At 37.9% G+C, this 21,506-nt stretch overlaps 1 protein-coding gene and 1 long non-coding RNA gene across 3 annotated transcripts; one reads left to right on the top strand and one right to left on the bottom strand.

Moving 5' to 3' along the window:
* Window positions 1–250: 250 nt before the first annotated feature.
* Window positions 251–5,222, bottom strand: LOC121674937. Its single transcript, XR_006019898.1, has 3 exons — window positions 4,702–5,222; window positions 1,127–1,260; window positions 251–600 (listed from the first exon to the last, which is right to left on the bottom strand). It is a non-coding gene; the product is annotated as an uncharacterized LOC121674937 (long non-coding RNA).
* Window positions 2,584–20,387, top strand: GASK1B (golgi associated kinase 1B). Of its 2 annotated transcripts, none has more exons than XM_042049796.1 (5): window positions 2,584–2,860; window positions 3,451–4,734; window positions 11,693–11,907; window positions 15,652–15,878; window positions 16,189–20,387. In XM_042049796.1, the coding sequence occupies exons 2-5, from the start codon at window positions 3,738–3,740 to the stop codon at window positions 16,394–16,396; spliced, it is 1,647 nt and encodes a 548-aa protein (XP_041905730.1). In that variant the 5' UTR covers window positions 2,584–2,860; window positions 3,451–3,737; the 3' UTR covers window positions 16,397–20,387. The 2 variants fall into 2 exon arrangements, with proteins under 2 accessions (XP_041905730.1, XP_041905731.1); XM_042049797.1 differs by having other exon boundaries at window positions 3,394–4,734.
* Window positions 20,388–21,506: the final 1,119 nt, after the last annotated feature.

Genomic DNA, 21,506 nt, shown 5'->3' with positions numbered 1-21,506 from the left:
TTGGCATCATCTGTAATAAGGGCTTACTTTGTTTCTCTAAAGAATAAGATGTCAGTAGTATGGATTTGGTAAAGCTGGGAATGCACCATTTATCAATCATTTTAACATAAATGTCTGTTCGTATGTCATTGAGATGAACAGCAGAACGTCTCTATGGAAACAGTACAGCTATAATGCAGCCAAGAGGAATAATGTTCTGTATGATAATCACAAATGTAGCCTGCAAAAAATAAGAATTCTAAAGTGCAAGTATATATGTTGTGTTATTTTATTCAGAAAAAAAAGTGTTAGGAAAAATGTTAACCTTTTACACTGAACTGCCTGCACATAGAAAGCAAGAGCACATGCATTAAGGAGCCTAGCCTGTAACCACATCCTTTCAGGTGTCCAGGGATCTTTATCTTGACACAAGTCAAGACATGGGACCTTGTGATTGCTGGGCATTGGCACATTCCACCTGTCTCTGCAAATTGGGCAGAGACTGCCTGACGGGAAGACTGGCAGCAGTGCAGGCCACCAGCTGCTTCAGAGTCTGCAGCTTGTCCAGCACCAGCAGAAAACCTCTACAAATGCAGGTATAGGTGGAGGTGATCTTCAAAGCTAAACAAAAAAAAAAAAAAAAACACAAAAAACAAGCAAAAAATTGCAAATAGTTAGTCCAGCTATTCATTCACATTTACACATTATACTTACAACTGTGAAGGACTAGAAAATACTTCTTAAATTCCCCTCTTCCATTCATTGCTATTTACCTATATTAGTTTTTATATTCCTGTATTCCTAACCTTAGGAAGGTACAACACTGACCATGAAATACGGGTGTATGAAGAAATTACATGAAAAGCTGAGTTTAATGGATGCTGATGGCAATATCACAGGTACAGTTTAGAGCAAGGAACAAATACAAAATCTAACAGACATTACAGGCTAGCTGTAGGTAGCAAAGTGAAGTAATGTAGGCCTGAATTTGGTCAGACAACAACTGCTGTTCAGTCTGTTTGTTCTGAAAGTTTGTCTTAAGTATTTTATGACCACGGAAGAAGTACTGTTTCTGCTCAGTAGTGCTCTTTAGTGCTTTGCAGTAGCTTTGGGTTAGAATGATTCCAGAAAGAAGAATAGTACCCACCTGAACAAAATGCATTTTCTTTGTTTCTTGTGAAACAGGATGAAATGGGTTTTTTTCCAGACAACTCCATAGTCATTTCAGCCTTCATTATTTTGTGGTATCTGCTGGGGCACTGGAGCTGTACACCACAAGGGCTGAAATAAAAAAGTCACTTGATATTCTGCTTTTTAAAATTCCAAAATTAGAGGCAAACATCTGTTAAGCTAATAAGATTCTGTATTCTATTTAGTTGATTTTCTACCACCATCCATTCCAAAGAACATACCAATACATGAGTTCTCTCTTCTGAACATGAGAAATAAAGGAAATACTATTGCTATAGAAAGCCTCAAAAAACCCCAGCAGTCAACACTGTACATCAGTGTGTACACCACCTTATGATTTCAAGGCTACAAATGAAATGAGGAGTGAAGAACAATTCTCCATATCCTTTTATAATTTCCTCCAGATAATCTTTAAAGAGTAACAGTAGAAAGATTACATAGATTACAGAGAATTTCAGAGAACTGTTACAGTAGGGGAGAGCTGTTCGTAACTGGAATGTACTGTGCTTTGGTTCTGCTTGGTTGTAATAGACAGGTGCTGTGTACATGCAGGAACTGGGTATTTGAAAACAGTGTGATACACTTCCAACTCAAGCAGCTTGTCTGGAGCTTTTTGAATAAATTCTCTTTGTTTGGGATATGTCCCATCAGTTAGATTTTAATTTAAAAAAAAGAGAGAAGAACTGAAGTGGATGGAGATATTTCATACAATCACAATTCCTCTAAAAAACTCAGATTTGGAAAAAACAGATGATAGGAAGGCTCTTTTACTGGTAATGGGCACGGATACTGAAATTTTAACTTGACAGTGTATATTTAGACAAAAAGTAAAGGTAAGTGATGGCTTGTTTAAAAAAATCCACCTACAAAGTTTTATAAATTCAGATTGGACTAATATGAAACACAAACTAACTTCTTAACTGTCTATTCTCCTTTAGTGTTACCTATGAAGAGGAGAATATTTCCATTACTTTGAATTGCAGTGAACATATCCATTTTATTATTTTATACTTAGACTAGGAAAGGAGTCAGATGTCAGAGCTTTCCCCTGAACTTCTGTCATCCTCAACTTTTCCAGCTGTACAGGGACTATACTATGCCTCACTTCAGAAGGCACAAATATGGGCATACACAAATAGGAGACACTCATGAGCTCCTGAGCTGTTTAGTAGCAGATTAATAGCGTTTTAAAAGTCGCTATCTGCTTTTTCAGTTCTCATCACAACAATATATGATTCCCAAAAGTTCTTAAGTCCAGGGGGTGGGCGGTATTTTAAAATAAAAGAAACTAAAAAACTAAATGCAGAAAAGGGAATTTCTTCGGTACATTTGCATGCAGTGCACTAGGGGGCTCTCAGGAGTTAGAAATAGATGGAATGCACTTTTGAAAGGCACATACTTCACAGGACTTTTCATTACAGAATTTAAAATAGAAGTTGCTGTGGTTTTGTGTGTGGGATTGTTTGGTTTGGGGTATTTTTTATAACGTGAGGTTCATGTAAGTTTATAGCAGTTCATATGCAACAACCTCTCAGTAAAGTTAGCTTCCCAACAGTTCTTAGCTTGCAATGAAATACCTAAATGTGAACCATACTTAAAAGTGAAATATGTTCTAGATGCCAGCTTTTGCTCAGTTACTTTTATTAACCTAAGGAGTTTACCAGAACAAAGGATGTGTCAAGCTGAATAGGTAAGAAATTTTATTTTTATAGCATTATATATACAATACGCACTTATTCTTTGTTTCTTGGAAAGGATATATAAGCCACTGTCATTTTATTTTAAAAACTATAGCTAGATTCTTTTTATGGCTTCACAAGAGTGAAGAAAATTAACCATCTTTCAACTTTAGTGTGTGTTTATGAATTATGGGAACTATATTCATAGTCAACCAGGGAAATTGGCACTCTAATATATTTTTATATTAGTGAATATGTGCATATTTAACTACTACAGTCACTGGTTCGTATTTGGATCATTTACAGCATTTCCATAACATGAGGTTTAGTTAAGACTTTGTCTCGTAAGAAAAAGATAATGATCTGGGTTTGACCGGCTTTTTTTCTAATGCTGGAATATATCCAGCTGAGATTGCAAATTGAGCCTGTATTTAATTGTTTTGGTGTTTGATTTATACTGTACTGAGAAAGTAAAAGATGTATCCTGAAAAATTTCTACATGCATACTGTCTCATCTAGAACCTCTTTTCTCTGAAAAATACAGAGGCACAGATGCTATTTGTGAGTAACGAAAGGAAATGCTACTATTTTCTTTTTGCAGTTTGCAAAGAAGATACATAGATCTTTTAGACTACAAGTCAGTAAACTTTGCTTACGCAGCTGGCTCCATTCATTCTCTGAAGCCAATCACTTCCCCTGTGATGGCTGATAAGAATTCAACAGTTTGAGAAGGTGGAGTGTCAGCATCCTTAGTGCTGACCACTTTCCCAGGCATATCAGTAGCCTCTGTCCATCCCCCATGCTGGAAGCTTCTTCGAAAAGGAGAAACAGAAATTGGGGAAGGGAAATCATGCATCATCATCCTGGCTGGAATGTACAGAAGACTTTATGCTGTTTTCATCATGTGGATTCACTAGAGAAATGACCCCTTTTGATCAGCCAAGTAAAGTCAAAAACTTGTTTATTTGCTGCCTGTGGCCCTCACGGGTACTGAGGCTCTGGACTTGCAGACGCCCAAGGACAAGGAGGAATCTGCTAGTGGGCGCTGCCTGTGTGATCTACCTGGGATTCCTTGTCAGCCAAGTGGGTCATGTTTTACCACAGCACAAAGGAGGACATCAAAAGATCAATTCCAGGAGTCTCCAAGATGCAGCTCAAACTCCTTTTCTGGGCATCCCACTGGATGGCACCCTGTCACCACCCAATTTCCAGGAACCCCAGCTTGGTAGCAATGGGACCTTGCTGCCACCCAATGTAGTTTATATCACCCTGCGGTCCAAGCGCAGCAAGCCTGCCAACATCAGAGGCACAGTGAAGCCAAAGCGCAGGAAGAAAAATGCAACCCCTTTGTTCTATGGGCAACACTTTTCAAAAGCCACTTTTATGGGCTGGGAAGAGGCCTTTGCCCAACAGCCAGGGCGGGCCACACATGCTGCAGTCACAATGGGAGCAGCAATTGCTCTGGAGGCAAGAAAGTACCAACTGGATGAACACAGACATAAAGGAATGGCTATCAAGGAGAGAGGTCACCAGAGACCTGGGAGGATTTCTGGAGCTGTAAAGGCACAGCTCCAGCCTGAGGAAAGCAATATCAGGATTTACAGTGAGAGCTCTCCCTCCTGGATGAGCAAAGATGACATCCTAAGCATGCGCATGCTGGCAGATTCTCCCATTGAGAGCATTCAAGAAGTACCTTCGCACAAAGCAGTCCTGGTAGTATTTGCAAGAGGTCCCAGCACTATGGGAACTGCTTGTAATCAAGGACACTGTGGAATTGTCAAAAGACCTCTCGACATGAGCGAGGTGTTTGCCTTTCATTTGGACCGGATCTTGGGGCTAAACAGGAGCTTACCTTCTGTAAGCAGGAGATCAGAGTTCTTCCAAGGTAACACGTTCCTATGGTTTTCAGCTTGCAGGTGGGGTGCAGAGGTTTCCTTCCCACTCCATGTTAGCTGTGGGGCAGCAGCAGCCACCCCCTTTTAACTCCTGTGAGCCCGAGAACTAACCCCATTGTTACAGGGAAATAAATCTAGTGTCTGTGTGTAACTTCTACAATGGCGTTATCCTGTCCAAAGGATGAATACCCCAAAGTTTGCATCAAATATCATAGAGTTGCTGAGGGCAGTAACAGTTTCCTCACACTAGTCTGGAACAAGGAAAAAGAGAAAGAGCAATCTGTAGATTGCATGACATTGTGCAGACTGCCTGAAGTGAAACTGGTGAAAGAGATTCCAGAATCTCTGTGATTCAATGAGCATTTCTGATTTTTTAAAATAAAGTTCTCATCTTCTAGAATTGACTTTAATAAAATACTGTTGAAACTTGGCACAAAAATTCATCTCTCAGGTGATAGGAAAGGGGTTGGATAATCTACTTGGAGGGGTAGGGAACCTTCCTGCAGAAGCTTGAATCTTCTTTTGTGGTACTGATTGCCTTGGGAACTGAAAATTTTTTAAAAAGTGCTTCCCTTTCCTCTGGTAGTTAAAACCCAAACAAACTACATTTCAGTGAATCCTGCTGTACATTTTGAGGTTCGCTACACACATCTATATATTATCCAAAGAAACACACAGAGTAAATCTCTCAATATGCCTGTTACATGATTACTGTAGAGTTTTCAATTCAAAATTTGATTTTTAACCTTTAGTGAAATTAAAGGTAGAATTCAGACCTGTGATTTGAATTAGAAGTCTACTTTAAACATTGCTATCTTCTCCAGTGTAACTCCTATTTTTGTACAGTCACAAATCACAATCCAACAGGACTATGTAGCATTTTAATTTTAATGAATCATTGCAAAAGTAGCTAGCTGTGTTTTTGCTGTTCATTTCTTGCTTTGAAATCAGCTTGTACTAAATACTTCAATATCAGTCTGTGTTTCTTAAAAAGAAAAGTAATGCTAGAATGATTTTGTAAAGTTTGACAGCAGGAAGACAACCTCGTGATCTCCAGTGTCTTCCTGTTTGTAAACCTTCCCTTTTGGCAGCCTGTACAACAATGGGAATGAATCTCTAGGAACAACAGTTTGGAGGCTTCTGAATATTATTCATACTTGCAGAGCATGGAAGATACATTATGCCTATTTTATTTTTAGGAGCAAGATCTATTGCTTTAGAGCTGTCATGAGGCATTAAGGCAGTTCGGTTGGGGGAACTCTGCACAGTGTGGCTGCAGAGATGACAGACTGCAAACCTCGGAAAACTGCTATTAGGCTAATTGTGCATTGTGTTGCTCAGTGTCTGTCACCTTACAGTATGCTTTGGACTGTCTGGGACAGAGTGTGTCATTCTGCCTTCTAATTTCCTTTTCCTCATAACTGGCTAAGTTCCTGTTGCAAGAGGAGTGTTGCTAGGTGATGAGAAGAGAAATAACACTATTTTGGTCTCACTTCATTTTTTCCAGCTAAAGGCTGAACAGAGCATTTGGAACAGTGACTGTACCTTGTCCCTCATTATTTCTTTATCCGGGAAATATGCTGGAACTCAGATGCCTAATAACTACTTGAACTCTTTACTATTTACATGCGTGTGTTTGGCATAATGTGAAAATACCTGTGTTTAGAAAATGAACAAAAATATATTCTTAAAAATAAAATGAGCAATTAGCTAATTTCAATGACCTATATGTGTTTAAGTTAAGGTAGGTGGGCACTGTAAAGGTTTTTACAGAGTGGCTTGTGTGAATCAGTTATTCACATGGGAAAGCAAGCAATGCAGGATTAGAGACTGTGCATGTGTGTATGAATGTTCACTATTTCTGGGCTGACATATATCTCTCCCCGACACATCCCTTTAGCTTGCCTCAGTTGTGATGTGATCCAACAAGACATGTTTGATGTAGCATTAAAATCTTAAAAAATGGGCTTTTCAAAACTGTCATTCATTTTGTCAAAAGCAGTTTCAAAGAACTGCTTAGTAAATCCCTGTACAGGTTCTATTTCCCTTATTCCCACAGATCTGACACTGACTTTTTTGAAGTCTAGCAAAATACTGTATTCAGGTTCCCTGTCTGGTGCCCTTACCTTCCCTAGTTAATTGTAAACCCCTTTAAGTGTTTAAGTTGAATTTCTTTGTGGTTTGTCTAATCTTTCCATCATCCATCATGGATGGAAAAATTAGGTATGGTAACTCTTTCTCTCATACTTTTACAATGAATTGACTGAATGTAAAAAACCTGGGTAGTATAGGTAGGAAAAGCCCTTTTGAGCTGAGAATAGCAGTCTAAAAGAGCATGATTTTGTGCATACACAAGCAGTTATTTGTTACTTCCGTTGCTACCTACAAGATGTGAAAAATGTCTCCAAACACCTATAAAAAAAGAAGGACAAACTTGTAAAACACCAAGAAATAACCATAAAATATTGTCTTTTGTGGAATAAATGGAGCATGACCCTTATGTGTCTGAGTTTTGGGATGGTCACATTAACACCACAGCACTAAGAAACTTCATTATTTCATAACCCTAACCTGAGGAATAGAAGAGACATAAGTGACCTTGCTTGGTGTCACAGCCCTTCCTTAATGACCTTTGCACAGAAGTTAAGTCAAGTGACTGCATGCATGGCCTCCAGCTCAGCAACTGCACTTGCTGGGTGGGACGATGGCAGTGTTTGTTAGGCTTGAGCTGCAGCTGGAGTTCTGTGGGCTGGGGCAGGCTGGCTTCTCTGTCTCAGCTGGCAGCTGTAAGAATAGCACCCTGGCTTCTTGGGTAGTAGCAGCGGGGCTGGGCTCTTTATTCAGCTTTTCGTACAATAGCTGTTGCTATGCAGTTTTGTTGCACCACTTGCTGAGGGACTGAACTTACTGCGTGCTGATGGCTACCTCTCTTCCCCTCTGGTTTTCTGATATTCTGAGTCTGACTAAATATGTTTCATCCTGTGCTGAGAATTGAGAATAATAAGCATTGGTGTACTCCATTCACCTTTTCTATTTTTGTTATAGCTCAAGATTGAACCCACTGTATCTCCAGAACCTCTTTTTTCCCCCAAACATGCAAGAAGCTCTTCCTTTGAGTAAGACCTTTCGTGGTTGGTTTAGTGCAAATAGATGAATGACATGATATCTCCACTGGTTGCACTTGTTTTGCTTTACTGGCCTCTGCATGATCATAAATGGTGTCCTAGTTTTTTCTGTGTTATGCCCTGTGCTATCAGCCTGCTCTTGCCATCCCATCAAAAGTTATGCAATATGAATCACTAATGTCAGGGCAAAGAATAAAAATCTATCACTCCTTTATGCATTCAGAGTACTCTAAAATGCTTCCATATAGTGTTGTACCTCTCAAAGGGGTATGACAGACATATTTCTAATATTCTGTTGGGTAGAGAAGTTCATGTATAAGCAATAATACAGTCCACAGTCTAGAGAGCAACTGATGCACATTTCATGCATTCCTTAATACTGACATCCATATGAGCACAGGACAGAACATTGCCATGAGGTGCATAGGGAAGAAGGAAAAACAAATGGCCTAACTTCTCTCTGCTTTCTGCTTCTGGTCCGCATATTTTCCCTAAAAACTTAAACTCTAAAAATCATGCTCTGTATGCCATTTTCCACACTGAATTATCCTTTCCTGCTAATACGTGGACAACTAAACTACCTCTTGCAAATGTGGCAGTGGTGAGTACTGCCTTACAGTGGACAATGGTGAGTTGGAGAAAGGGTTTAACTACCTCATGAAAGTTTTCTGGTTTTCGTGTTGATCTTCTGGGCCAGTTTGAAAATATTTTCTTTCGAGGAAGTTAGAAAAAATGCTGCAGCTGTAAGTCAGAGCACAAGATAAGAGAGTAATGTTTGGAAGAGCAAAATGTGGTTCTTAACCACATGTAGTTTAGAAGCATGCAGTTTATTTTCAAAGTGGTGTGGGGTGTGGAAATCTAAGATGATGCCTGTGTTGAAGAAGCCACGCAGTGATACATCACATAGTGGCACATGAAGCAGTTTGAGTACCTTGAGGTGGTCTAGTCTCAACAGCCTGAGGTTTCATCTGTGTTAGCTTATTCAACTTAGCTAAGACATTTTTAGAAATATTTTGATATTCAAAAATATGTGTGAATTACTAGGAAGATGGTTTCAATATGAGTTTTGAAAAATCCTTCCCGTACAATTTTGAAGATCGCCTTTGGATAGTTAAGTAGATATATAGATCTAAAATGGTGTATAAAAATAAAATGAAGCCAATCAGCTCTGGGTGAGATTCAGTGCAGTGCAGCTGCAGCCAGAGAAAAGCAGTAGCCCTCTGTGTTAATATATAAAGCTGACTAGGAATGAAACACAGAATACACTGGATTTTTTCTGAAATTTACTCAACCTTCCCAGTTGTGGCTGTAGGTCTCTTCACTGTTGAGGTACCTTCAGCCCCATCCTCATGAAGTTTGAATCAGAAAAGCTCCGCTGATTTCATTGGGGTCATGCAGCTATGAATCAGACCCCTTATCTGCTTTAATTCAACATCTTCATGTTTTTTGTGCAAGTATCAAAAATTTGAGTCACAGCTCTTTACTGAAGCTGCTGTTTCATATTCTTGTAATCCAATTTATATTACAGAGTTGAAAGATTTTTTTTTGGCTCATCTTTTCTGCTCCCATTTCCTCTGAATGCAAACATTTCCTGTATTTGACTAGTCTTTAAAAATGGTTTTGTATCTTAATGGAAACTGGCATGATATTATTCTTAGTTTTCAAGTATTTATATTACTATTGTTTATCATGTCCTTTTTGGGTAGACAGGAGATGTTTGTTTTCTTAGCAAACTGTTTATGTATTTAATTCGTGGCAGAATTCATGAATAGTTACATAAGTTGTTACTGGAGATACAAAAATAATAGACCAGATTTGGTCCTGAAGAAAGCTGTCCTTTTTTTTTTTGGTGACGATTTCCAATGCTTTTATAGACTTTCTCCAACTGCCTTGAAAAAGGAGCCTAGCCCATAGCTGACCTAACTTGGCTAAAGTCATCTACAATGTAGATGATAAAGCCAGAGTGAGAGAGCTGGAGAAATGGGTAGGATTTCCCAAATGAATTACCTAAATACTTAGGCACCTCAGCAGAAGAGAAGCCTGATTTTCAGGAGTGCTCAGCACATTTTTTCAGTGGAGGCGAGTGTGGAGCATGGTGCTGATAAAGGTAATACTGACCATAAAGAAAGAGAGATTGATGCTCCTAATGGAAGGACATTCTGTGTTTCTAGGAAACATTGGACAACTGGGAAGGAAGTTAAAGAGGTGGTGGGTTGTTGGATTGGCTTGGCTTTGGAAGGGCTACCTTGTATGTTCAAGCCATGGCAGGGAGAAGATCAGGTACATTCTGGTTTGGAAAGGAATTGGCTTTTCTCTTGGGCTGGATTGCATGCAGGGCCTGTCATGCTTGTTTGACGAGTGGGGGATGGAACTTTGGATGTTTCAGTGCTAGGAATAGGCAAAGATAATTTCTTACCTGTTGTTTTACAACGGTCAGCATCCTTTGAACAAGTTGCTTTTTGATTCAGCTGTATGGAGATTGTTTTTCACAGTCCTGGCTGCTTACAAATGGAGCATTGACATTGGCAGCTTTCACCTCGCTGTTGGCACTGATACCTGTTTTCCATGTGCTATTTTCTGTCTGGTTTGCTTCTGAAGAAGGTGACCTGGACCTCTTGTCTTCATCTGTTTTTAAAAGCTTTTTTTCAGATCTGTCTCTGTCTCCATGGGCATGTGGAAGACAAAGAGACAATTTAGGCTGCACTTAACTATGCAATAAATTGTGCAATAATGTAGACTCAGTTCTTTGAACTTCAAGATGAATATGAATAATTTTTTAAAGCTTTATATGTGTTCCAACACTTTTTAGTAAACAGCAGTTAAACTTTGCAGTTAAATGGTTCTTCCTCTCTGTACCAAGACATATTTTGATCTTCTGTCTACACACCCTAAAATATAAAGTATTTCTTTGTTTTAGTGTGTACAAGCCACGGTCAGTCATGGGTCCTTGGCAGCTTAAGCAGCAGTAGCATTACATCAGGAATAAAAGGACCGTTTCCTAATAAGATAGATATGTCTGTTACTTGATGTCGTGTGAAATATATTTATCAGTTCTTATACTGGAAAAGCTCATTTTAAATTCTTTGATGAGGTTTATTCTCACGGTGAAGCTGAGCACTAGAATTCACCAAAGAGAAGTCTTCTGTCTTAGTTTCAGGGAAGAGAAGAATATTTTTTACACAGAAGAACTAAAGCATTTGGCTAAAATATCTGCTATACAAAACAGATCTCATATCTAGGTAAAAAACCCCAAACTCGTCAAGTTGTTTATTCATGCTAAGCTCACACTCCCTAGTGTTCTCATATATCCTTTCAGAGCTGTGGAGTCATACATTATAGGTTTTAAAAAATAATAAAATAAATCCACTTTGAGTATAGGATTTGTGGTGTCTCTATATCCATTATGCAAAGAAAACCCCTTTGACATAAGTTTCCAGCTCTTGAAAATCAGCAGTTCACTGGAATCAGAGGGAAAATACATCGTTGATTCACAGGGGCATTGTAGACTTTTAACCTACCTAGAAACTTTTTAATAGTTTGGTTTAGTGTATGATTTTGTACATTAATCTCTTGCTTCAAACAAAGAAAGTCTTTCATACACCAAAGGCATTTATGCCTATGCTTCCATTCCTGTGGTGCCTGGTTATGGATGTAGGATAAGACCACATTAACCGAAGGCTGTCAAGATACTAGTCCCTGGCTGGTAGTCCTGCCAGATCTGTAAAATGGTATAATTACTAATGCTTAGGCAATGTCTAAAGAACAATCAAATAAAACTGGCAGTATTGCACTATACTAATGATATTTTTTCCTTTTTTTTCAGGCGGTCAAGCCTGTCCTGTTATTCTCTGGGATTCCTCACTGAGTCCAACAGATAATAGTACCCATTCTTCAGTGAGGTTAACATGGGGACAATATCAGCAGCTATTGAAGAAGAAATGCTGGCAGAATGGTAAAGTTCCCAAAGCTGAGTGGGGCTGTACTGAAATCCATCATCATGAGTGGTCCAAGATGGCACTCTTTGATTTTCTATTGCAGGTAAAATGTTTACTGAACACAACTATTTGCCTCAAAAGTCATGTGAGCAAATATAGGATTTTTAGAAGAAGTAATTTTAGTGTATTTCATTTTTTTTTAATGGGGAAGAGAGGCATTTGCATAGCTTGAAATTATTTCTGGTTATTTCTTATGATTAAAATATCCAAAATGCAGTTTGTAATCAGGCAGGAACCTAACTGACTCATTTCTTTTTAAAGAGGAAGAAAAAGGCTTTTACCTTGATTTATTTCACCTTGAGGCAGGCATACTGTTTCTCCTTCACTCCTTGTTTCTCCAAACAGAGACCTTGACTGTGTTCAGAACTGTAAATCTCTATTTACTGTATGGTCCTTCCTGCACCTCCCCAGCCCCAAGAGGTGACTGAAGTGGTTTTGGTGAGCTGCAATCTGGAGCAAGGTAACAGTTGTAGTGGATAATTCTCTTTTTTTAAAAATAAAAAAACCAAAAACCTAGCCAATGACTTAGTAAAGAAGGAGTAGAGCAGCAACTGATGAATGATAAATCTGCTGTTCTTTGAGCAAGTACTGTGCATCATCATTAGCTCTCCAAATAACACCAACCTGGGGTGCTGCCCAGTGCTATTGTGTGTGGCCACAGTTACAGCAGTTCTGTAGTAGAGTATTAAGACATTCCCTGCGTTAGCAAGGCCTGAACTGAGCCACCCATCCGGAAGATAATTTTATGGTTTCCTGAGATGTGGCAGTACTTTAAGCTGTCCTTACCTGCCAGACAGGTCCAGATGACTGAGCTTCCTGCAGCAATTACAGGTTTATTTGAAACTGCAGCAAGCATTAATTTTATACATCATATTTGGTTGTTCATATAATTCAGTTTTTAATAGAGTCACATTTCTTGTCAAAATCATGTCTTGGCTTATGCTTAGCCTATCCCTGCTCTTCTCAATCCTGTTCTAGAGTGAATGAATGTCTTAGATTTTGCTTTTACTTAGATTTTTGCACATTTTTTATGTTGAACAGAATATTCAATTCTTTTCTAAAAATAGATTGCCACTTGTTTAATGACTCCATCTTTAGTCCCATTATGAGCAAGTAATGCTTAGAAATGGGTATAAAGTCATACATGGATTAATCTGTTGCTGAACATAGTAGCACCCCTATAGGAACAGTACAGATTATGTCAGAGTTAATGTTTTTATGCCATCATTGTCTTCTCATTCAACAGTTAAAAAATTCTCGTGAGTTCTATGTTGATATCTAATTTCAAGGTCTTCTAAAGCAAGTTTTTAATATTCATAATAGAACTATTATCTAGAAGGAGTGATTGGTTAAAATAAGATACAACAGGATTGAACTTCGCATGACAAGAAACAAATTACTCTTGTACTAGTAGCTGGCATCAGAGTGATTTATATCTCCAGTTGCCTACCAGACAAGAACATGCATACCAGAAAGTGTGTGAAAGTGAGTCTCATAGTTCTTAAAGACTACAATTTTATCTGGGTGCTCTCAAAGTTTATCAGCAGCAAAATATAAAAACTTGAAAACAATAAAAATGCCAAGAAGGGGTTCTTTATTAAGAAAAATAAAATCTGTGCTTCATGAGTCATTCAGAAATAAAGAATAATGGGGAAAAATATTCTCTATTAAATGTAATTCCCTCAGAAGAACAGGTTTGGTACCTCTGATAGGTCTTCCTAATCCCTGGTTGCAAATGCTGCAAAACCATAGGAGCAGGATATAAAATGTTTAGTTGACCTTTACTTGCCTTCTGCAAATACTCAAGCAAAATGGATTCTTTAATTTTGGGGGTTTGGACCTCTTATGTACATAAGTGTATGACAAAAAATTATGCTAAACTATATGCATCAATTCCAGAGTGGTCCATCATTATGTCTTAGCACTGAAATGTTGCAGGATGTTATGAAGAGGCTGTAAGAACATGATCTCCTTGTCTATTGAATGCATATAGTAAGTGTGGTGCAAAGGAATTGGGTCTATACACTAAAGGAGTCTTTCTAGAAGGACTCTGCTTTACTACTTTACTTTTTTACCTTTGGATGCGTTGAATAAAAGAACCCAGGAGCTAGAACGCTGGAAGCAAGAGGGGCTCTATAGCCTTCAGATAATGAATTCTGCTCATGAAAGGAGAAAGAGAAATCTGTTCCTTTCCTCAGGATTTTGATGTTTGGAAATGAACACTGTCAGCAATACTACTAGTAATAGAGCTACATATAAAAAAAACCCCAAACAAAATCAAAACAAACCCAATTCTCAGACTTTCATTCGATGAAAGAGGTGGCCTTTTCATTTCAACATGCAAAAAAGTTCTACATCAGGTGGAGTCCTAACAGTTCATTTTGCTGGGATGTTACAAAAATAAAATTGTAATTTTAGAAGGCTGATGTGAACAGTAATGGTTTTGTGCTTAGAGCAGTTTGAAGAGTTATCAGTAAACAACAAAGGACAGAAAAAATGATTGACCTTTGATCAGTTACTCATTAAGTCTTATATGCACCAGACCAGACTTCCACTCTCTAAACATCTGTTGGCAGGAGCAGGTCTGCTCTCTGGGAAGATGAGCTGGAGCCAAAGGCCGCTCTAGGACAGGCAGAGCCAGCAGCAGGAGAGGCAGCCCAGCAGGAAGGATGGTGAAAGCCACAAGCCCCATTTGTAACCCAGTGAACGTGAGGCATAGACAAAGCAGCTCCAAGGCTGCCAGGCAGGAACCTCAAGCAACAACGCAGGAACATCCATGTAGCAGAACAAGAAGCAGAAAACCAGCCCCACACACCCCCTCCTCTGAAGGGCTCAGAGGAGGGCTGAACTGCCTGACCTTAAAGGGGGCTCCTGTGCCCAGGGGCAAAGGTGTGGCATGTGGAAGTCCCAGGTGATACTTCTAAGGGCAATCTGGGCCTATTTGTGTGCTCAAGGCTGTAGCAAGGTTGAATGTTTACTCTCATCGAGTCAACAGCAGTAGAAACACTTCCAAGGAGTGATTTATCCTTCCTGTATTAGATGGTTATCCTAAAATGGCATCAGTTGCTCTGGATGTGCCTTGTCATTGTTTATGAAAGGGAATAGAAATGACCAAGTCGAAAGATTTGCGTAACTTTTACTCCACTGAAGTTAGGCCAGATGTATGTATTCCTTCCAGCTAAGTGCTGTGTGATGAATAATTGAGGTTTTGCATGGGAAAAAATAGTCTAGACCATCATGTCATAAAAATATATACCACAGGGAGGCTGCTCTGTGATTAGAAATACACTGTTCTTACATTTTTTAGCTTTTGATGGTCTTAGACCATCTTAGACTTTATTGGTATTTGCAGTTATTTTGCATAGTTAGTCTAATAGATCCCACAAAATGAAGACCGTCTGTGTGTGTCAGACTGTGCTATTTCTATTGTTCTCCAGCAGAGAGAATGTAAAAAGAGAAACTTCTGAGAAAGAAAATAGAATTGTATTCACCATCCCGTTATTCCAGTTACACAGTGGTATTGTTCCATTGTTTTTAAAAAATTTCTACTGACATAACAAATCATGGCTATAAAGCAGATAAAATACACAGTCTAAGAAATTGCTTCTAGCAGTACCTGAGGTCTGGGGACCAGGTCTTCAATACCGTTTCACTGCTGTCTTTAATTATACTTGTCCTGAGCTTGCTTTCCTGTCAGCTGTGTTAGAGAGCGATGTCTTACACTGACACTTTGCCCCAAGTACTTCAGTATTGTTTCCACTTGGCACTCTGCTCTACTTTGTTTTAGATCTATAATCGACTAGACAGAAACTGTTGTGGATTCAAGCCTCTCAAGGAGGATTCCTGCATGCAGCAAGGACTGAAGCTGAAATGTGATGATCAGGATGCTGTTGACCTGACACACATCGTTCAGAGAAGGCATGACCAAAGGCACTTGGCCTTTATAGACAATAAGGGTTTCTTTGACAGAAATGAGGACAATCTTGACTTCAAAATCCTACAAGGAATCGATGAGTAAGTTTTAAATTATTAATTTTGTAAAAAGATTGGTAATTTCTTCCTAGTTTGAGTATGACACTAAGATATGACACTAAGCTACTGCAATAAATATCATTGGCCCACGACATTGACAGGATGTATCTAAAAATGTATGAGTAATCCCACAGCTGTAAAAGATACAATTAACATACATATGATTAGGCATGCATAGACTTCCTTTGCTGACTTGCAGCCTATATTTGTACAATTGATTGCTAAACCACAACATAAATACTGCAATTCAGAGTAATGGCAAAAACTGATGAATTTCTTCGTGCTTTTCCAGATTCCCTGCATCTGCAGTTTCAGTGCTGAAGAGCCACCGTTTACGTGAGAAGTTGCTCCAGTCTTTGTTCCTTGACAAAATATACTGGGAGAGCCAAGGAGGCAGAAAAGGAATTGAAAAGCTTATTGATGTAATAGAAAGGAGGTCCAAAATTCTTCTTACTTATATAAATGCACATGGAGCCAAAGTATTGCCCATGAATGAATGAAACAGTCTTGTTTCCGTCTGAAAGAAAGTCTTTAAAAAATGTTTTTGGGGAAAAAACTGACAGTAAAATTGATTTAATTCATAGCATTATTTTTTCCCCAAACTTTCAAGTTTTCTTTTAAATAAGAAATCTTACATGGTTTAAAATCAACATTTAAATGTCAGCTGCAACTCAACACAGTGTAGTCTCTTCTATGTCACCAGTGAAATGAAAAATAACCAAATGATACAATAAATAATATCCTGTAATATGTAGGCACGATGAATACTCTTTCAGTTAAACTGTTTGGAAATTAGCAACAGGATTTTCAGTACATTAGGCTGGATTCCTCTTACTTTCCTAATTGAAGTCAGTAGAAGTTTTTATTGCAAATTTAAATGGGAAAAGAGATGTGTAAGCACTTGATACACTGATGACACTTGATGAAATATGTATAGTACAGGAATTTGTCTTTTTATTGGATATACTAAAATGCCAACATTTCCAAAGGCTTGTTTTACTTTATTTTATTTTGATCTTTTGAAATCTGACAACTAAACTCTTTTAAATGCAGGAGTGTTTGTGCTGCACATGAGGGAATTTTAAAAACAGAGCAAGGAGAACATGGCTTTAACAATAATAATTATTTTGACAAATACAGTTTTTACGTGTCCAGTATGGAATACAGTTAGTCATGAGTCACTCATTACAATGTACTATTTTCAATGTAAGTTGTTCTGATGTGTGGGTGGATGATCTGAGATTTTCTTGATTAACTGGGTATTTTTTTAAAAAAATGGCTTTAGCTTTGTGTGAATATGCTGCTAAGTAAGTGTACGTTTTGTTTTTGCAAAATTCTTAACAATAATTTTTGAGAATATTATAGAAAAGCAGACCTCCTAATGACATGAGTGTTAAACTCAGCAGAGGAAATGTTTATTTTGTATGCTCAGCTCTAGCCAGCAGTTCAGACTTGGGTTCCCGTTAAGACTGACCAGTGTGGGGTGATGATTCTAGCTGATGACTTGCCCCAAGTGTTCCCACAGGTAACGTTGTTAGGGAAGGTTGGATAAGCACTTCAGATTTTTACCCTTGAAATGCTCCAGAAATAAAATATCAATTGATATAGCCTATCATGACATATACCTTCTACCTGTCTGTTTAGAAAGACTCTTACCATTTTTCTAGAGAAATACCATCTTTTTGCCATGAGGTAATGGTAGAAGTTGGATACTTTCATAGCTACTCTTGTGTTTATGTGTCGTAAAAATATATAGGGTGTGGAAGATTTTTGAAAGTGCTTGTGTAATGTTATAAATGACAAACTAAAATGTCTCATGTCACTGTTGATGTGAATGGGTGAATTTAATGTTTTAAATAACTACAATTCCACTGCAGCTAAAATCAGTTTCCTTTCTTAGTATCAGAAAAACCATTAACAATAATTACATTACTGGAAGAAATAGATCTCATTATAGGCAGAGATAAAAACACTTACTAAAATTTTAAGACCTTAGTCAGCTAAATAATCTTTTATTTTATTCTGTCAGCAAAGGAAAGATCAATTTGTTAAAATTTCTTAGAACTTAACTATTGCCTCGAGAAGATTTTAGTGTTTTAGATTGCCTTGGACTTTTTAACAGCACCAAGGTAGAATTTTATAGGATTTTCATTTTAGCCCTTTCTTAAAAATATTGTAACTTATTAGCCAGATAATTTTCATCATGGAAACAAAAGTATTACTTTGGCTTGCACTGTGAACAGAGTCTAGAGAAAAAAATAATCCTCAGTATCTATTTCACATACAATTCCTGTTGCAGTAGATTTCACTGTATGATGGCCATCATTTTCTAGCCTATCTCACAGGTTTCTTCCTGCTAGATACCTGTTCAAATGCATTATCCCTCACTGCTGGGAGTGAGAGAAAGGCACGACTTTCAGCTGTACTGAACTTAGCAGAGGGCCCAGCAGAGTTATGAATGTGGCTGATTATGACAAGGTCCCATGAGAACTCTTCTATCTTTAGACTGCACATCCTGATGCTGAGTCACTGCCTCACTTTGCCCAGTTGTAGTTTTTTTCCAGAATTGGCTCATTGCCGAAGAAGACAAGAAAATCCATTATCTTTTCAGGCTGGGTCATTTATTTTTATGGTGATAACTTGATGCATTCTTCTCCATTTCTTCTGGACATGGACTAGTGTTTCCTTGAGCATGATACATGCTTTTTATTTGCCTGGCAGTTCAGTGCCAGCTCTTAAAGCAGCAATGTCATTGCCTACGAGTATGAAATTGCCCTGAAGCTGACCTGAACCAATGCCTCTCAGTAGTCCTGGATTTAAGAGTAGCCACAATGCTGTGCAGTACTTAAAATTTTGACCAAGCATCAAAAGCATAACTGTAAAAAGCAAAATTTCTGGATACTTTCAAAGGACAAAGGAATACTCCCTATGCTGTGTTAGCATGCCATATTTCTTTTGTGTATGAACACTCTCATAGTCTTCAGGTAAATCAGGAGAGTCTTTGTGATATTGGACAGTGAGACAGTATTGCAAATTGCTTCTAATTCTCTAATGTTGATAACAAACTCCAGAAAGGGCTTCTTCTGTGTAATATTTTTCCTGCTGCTGAGGAGCTTGGTACTTAATTCAATATTGTTAATAATGCAAAATATGCTTGCAATAGCTCTTACGAATGCATACTAGCCAAGTTCCAGCATTTTTTAAAATGAAAATGAAGAATTCTGTATTTTTTGAGTGCATAAATTTGGATAAATGCTATAGTAAAAAATTCAGAAGGAACACTGCTACTACATTTAAGAGAACCTGCTTCAGTAGCAGGGGTAAAGTTTATTGGGAAATTGGTTCACATCCTTTGGAAGTAGCATGACTTTGGACTGACAGGAACTGCACTATAGCTAAAGTAATATTAACTGAAAGGAAAAATCCCAAAGAAGCCTTACTCAACCTATTGAGATTGATAGAAAGCCAAGAAACTGTGCTTTTAGTCCTCTTTGCTGGGCTCTCTTCCATTTCTGGGCATGTGGGATCAGACAAAGATTCATGTTGCATATTACGTGGAAGGGTGTAACCAACAGCAACAGTGCAAAACCTGTGGGTGGGAAAAGGCGATTATGTCATTCTTGAATCTGCCTGAAAGCCAGAACCATATGAAATGGAATTACTGAGAAAGTCAAAAGAGTTTGCTGATTTCATAGCATTGGAAGACAGAGCTTAAAATAAGTAGCACAGGCACAGATGCCTTAAAATTCCTTGGGAGCCTGCCAGCAAGTTAATAGTCTTAAATGTTTCAGAAGCTGAGGATATGAAAACTGTGGAGCACTGTGAGAGCAGTTTCCTTCTTTTCTTGTGCGGGTATTCTATAATACACTATATTAAATAAATTTTAAAAAAAGATTAATTCCATGGTTTCAAACTTACAAATACAGATTTAGGGTACATTAAAGGACAAGGTTTCCAGAGCAGTTCTGGGAACGCTCTCATGCATGTGTGTGTGTATGCAGACACAAAAATACATGTATATGTATTTATACTTTGGCTTGTTTCTATAAAATGGTCAATTTGGCTAATAAAGAGTGAACTGTTTATACAATTTACTGTTTACATGTAGAATTGTATCTGTGAGCATAAGTCCAACTTTGGGTATACACAAGTGGAGTTTAAACAAAACATTATAATAGATGAATCTTTTGTTCTCAGAGGATTGATTCTTCTTTTGCTAGCACATTTATATAATCTTTTGTAGAGAAAAACAACAATATGTTTGTATCTGTGCTAAACTTCCAGGGTGATATCAACTCAGATTTTTTTTTAAGTTTTATAATAGATATTGAATTTCCATTTTATTTTGGAATTTGTGAATTTTAAAAGTCTATTTGTCCTTTAATTAGTAACAGTAACAATGTTTTCACGAGTAATGACTCATTTGAATCTCTGCTGCTATTGTCATGTAATATATAGGAATATACAAAATAAAGAAATATCTTTATCAGATTTTCAGTTCAGATCTCTACGTTGTAGTAACAAAACCATAATGCATATTGTTGTAATATGTGGATCATTAGTTACTGTTTAGAAAGAACTATGGCCTTGAAACTGCTTCTTCATAGAAACAATCCAAAACAGATCATAGGGATCTTTCTGTAGAAATATTTTCTAGCTATTTATTTATGAGACTTGCAACTCTTTCTCACTGAGCTGATTCAGTGTAGCTGTGAATCTTCTGGTTACTGCAGCACTGGTATTTACTACCTTCTTTAGCCATTCTGGCAATGCTACTTACACAAACATTGAGCAGAAAAGGCCATGCCCATTTATAATGCCAGAACAGAAGTATTGGTCAGTGACTTGCAAACTTTGTAGCATGCCATGAGCAAATACAGGAATAGCAGAGAGACACTGAACTCCACGTGGAATAGAGACTCACACAGAGTTAAATTAGCCTAAAAACTTTTGGCCTCTGAAGTTTACAGTTTTTGCTATGATCCAAGAGAGACGAATGGGAAACAGAAAGATGCTGAAACATTTTAAAACATTCTCTTTCCCACACAAAGTAGTTTGTTCTGTTTTAATAAAAATATTATGTATTTTTTCACATTACTGCATGCTTCAGGCTAAATTCTATCAGACGCATTTGTGGAAATTAATTGCAATTTCACTGAATTATCCCATTTCCAGGATAAAACAATTTAAGTCAGTTAGGTTAATCTGTATTCTCAGAGGTTGGAGAACTGAACCCTCAGGTCAAAGGGAGACCTTAGGAGAGTGACATATTAACAAGGAGAGTTTCCTGAAATGTAGTGTGAATATAGAACTTAGAATGTAAGTTCTCTAAACAATATATGTGGGATCCAAGAAGGATCTACAAGTGTTTTTCAGCAGGATCTACAAGTGTTGTTTGAAGACTTTCAGCCCATTTCACCTATATTTCTGTGTGTCAGGACATTCAAAGAGGATTAGACAAATTCAAACATAGCAAGTTTATATATGGACTTTGTAAGAATTAGGCAAGCTTTTATCCTCTAACTTTCCTAATACAACAATTCTGGGTGCTGGGGAATATAGGGGAAAGGGGCCACAGATAATGCCTCAAGCTCATGTGCTCACCTCAGA

Source organism: Corvus kubaryi, unplaced genomic scaffold, assembly GCF_017639235.1.
Source record: "Corvus kubaryi isolate FWS band 111438036 unplaced genomic scaffold, C.kubaryi_AGA036_p1.0 71, whole genome shotgun sequence".
Taxonomy (NCBI): domain Eukaryota; kingdom Metazoa; phylum Chordata; class Aves; order Passeriformes; family Corvidae; genus Corvus; species Corvus kubaryi.
Note: the sequence above shows the minus strand (reverse complement) of the source record. Positions and strands in the feature narration are given on the sequence as shown.

What these genes read in the sequence shown, in the direction of transcription:
- GASK1B (XM_042049796.1), top strand. Translation starts at nt 3,738, where the DNA reads ATGCTGTTTTCATCATGTGGATTCACTAGAGAAATGACCCCTTTTGAT. An exon ending in TCTTTGATTTTCTATTGCAG is followed by an intron (nt 11,908 to 15,651) that starts GTAAAATGTTTA and finishes ACTTTGTTTTAG; the next exon opens with ATCTATAATCGACTAGACAG. An exon ending in ATCCTACAAGGAATCGATGA is followed by an intron (nt 15,879 to 16,188) that starts GTAAGTTTTAAA and finishes GTGCTTTTCCAG; the next exon opens with ATTCCCTGCATCTGCAGTTT.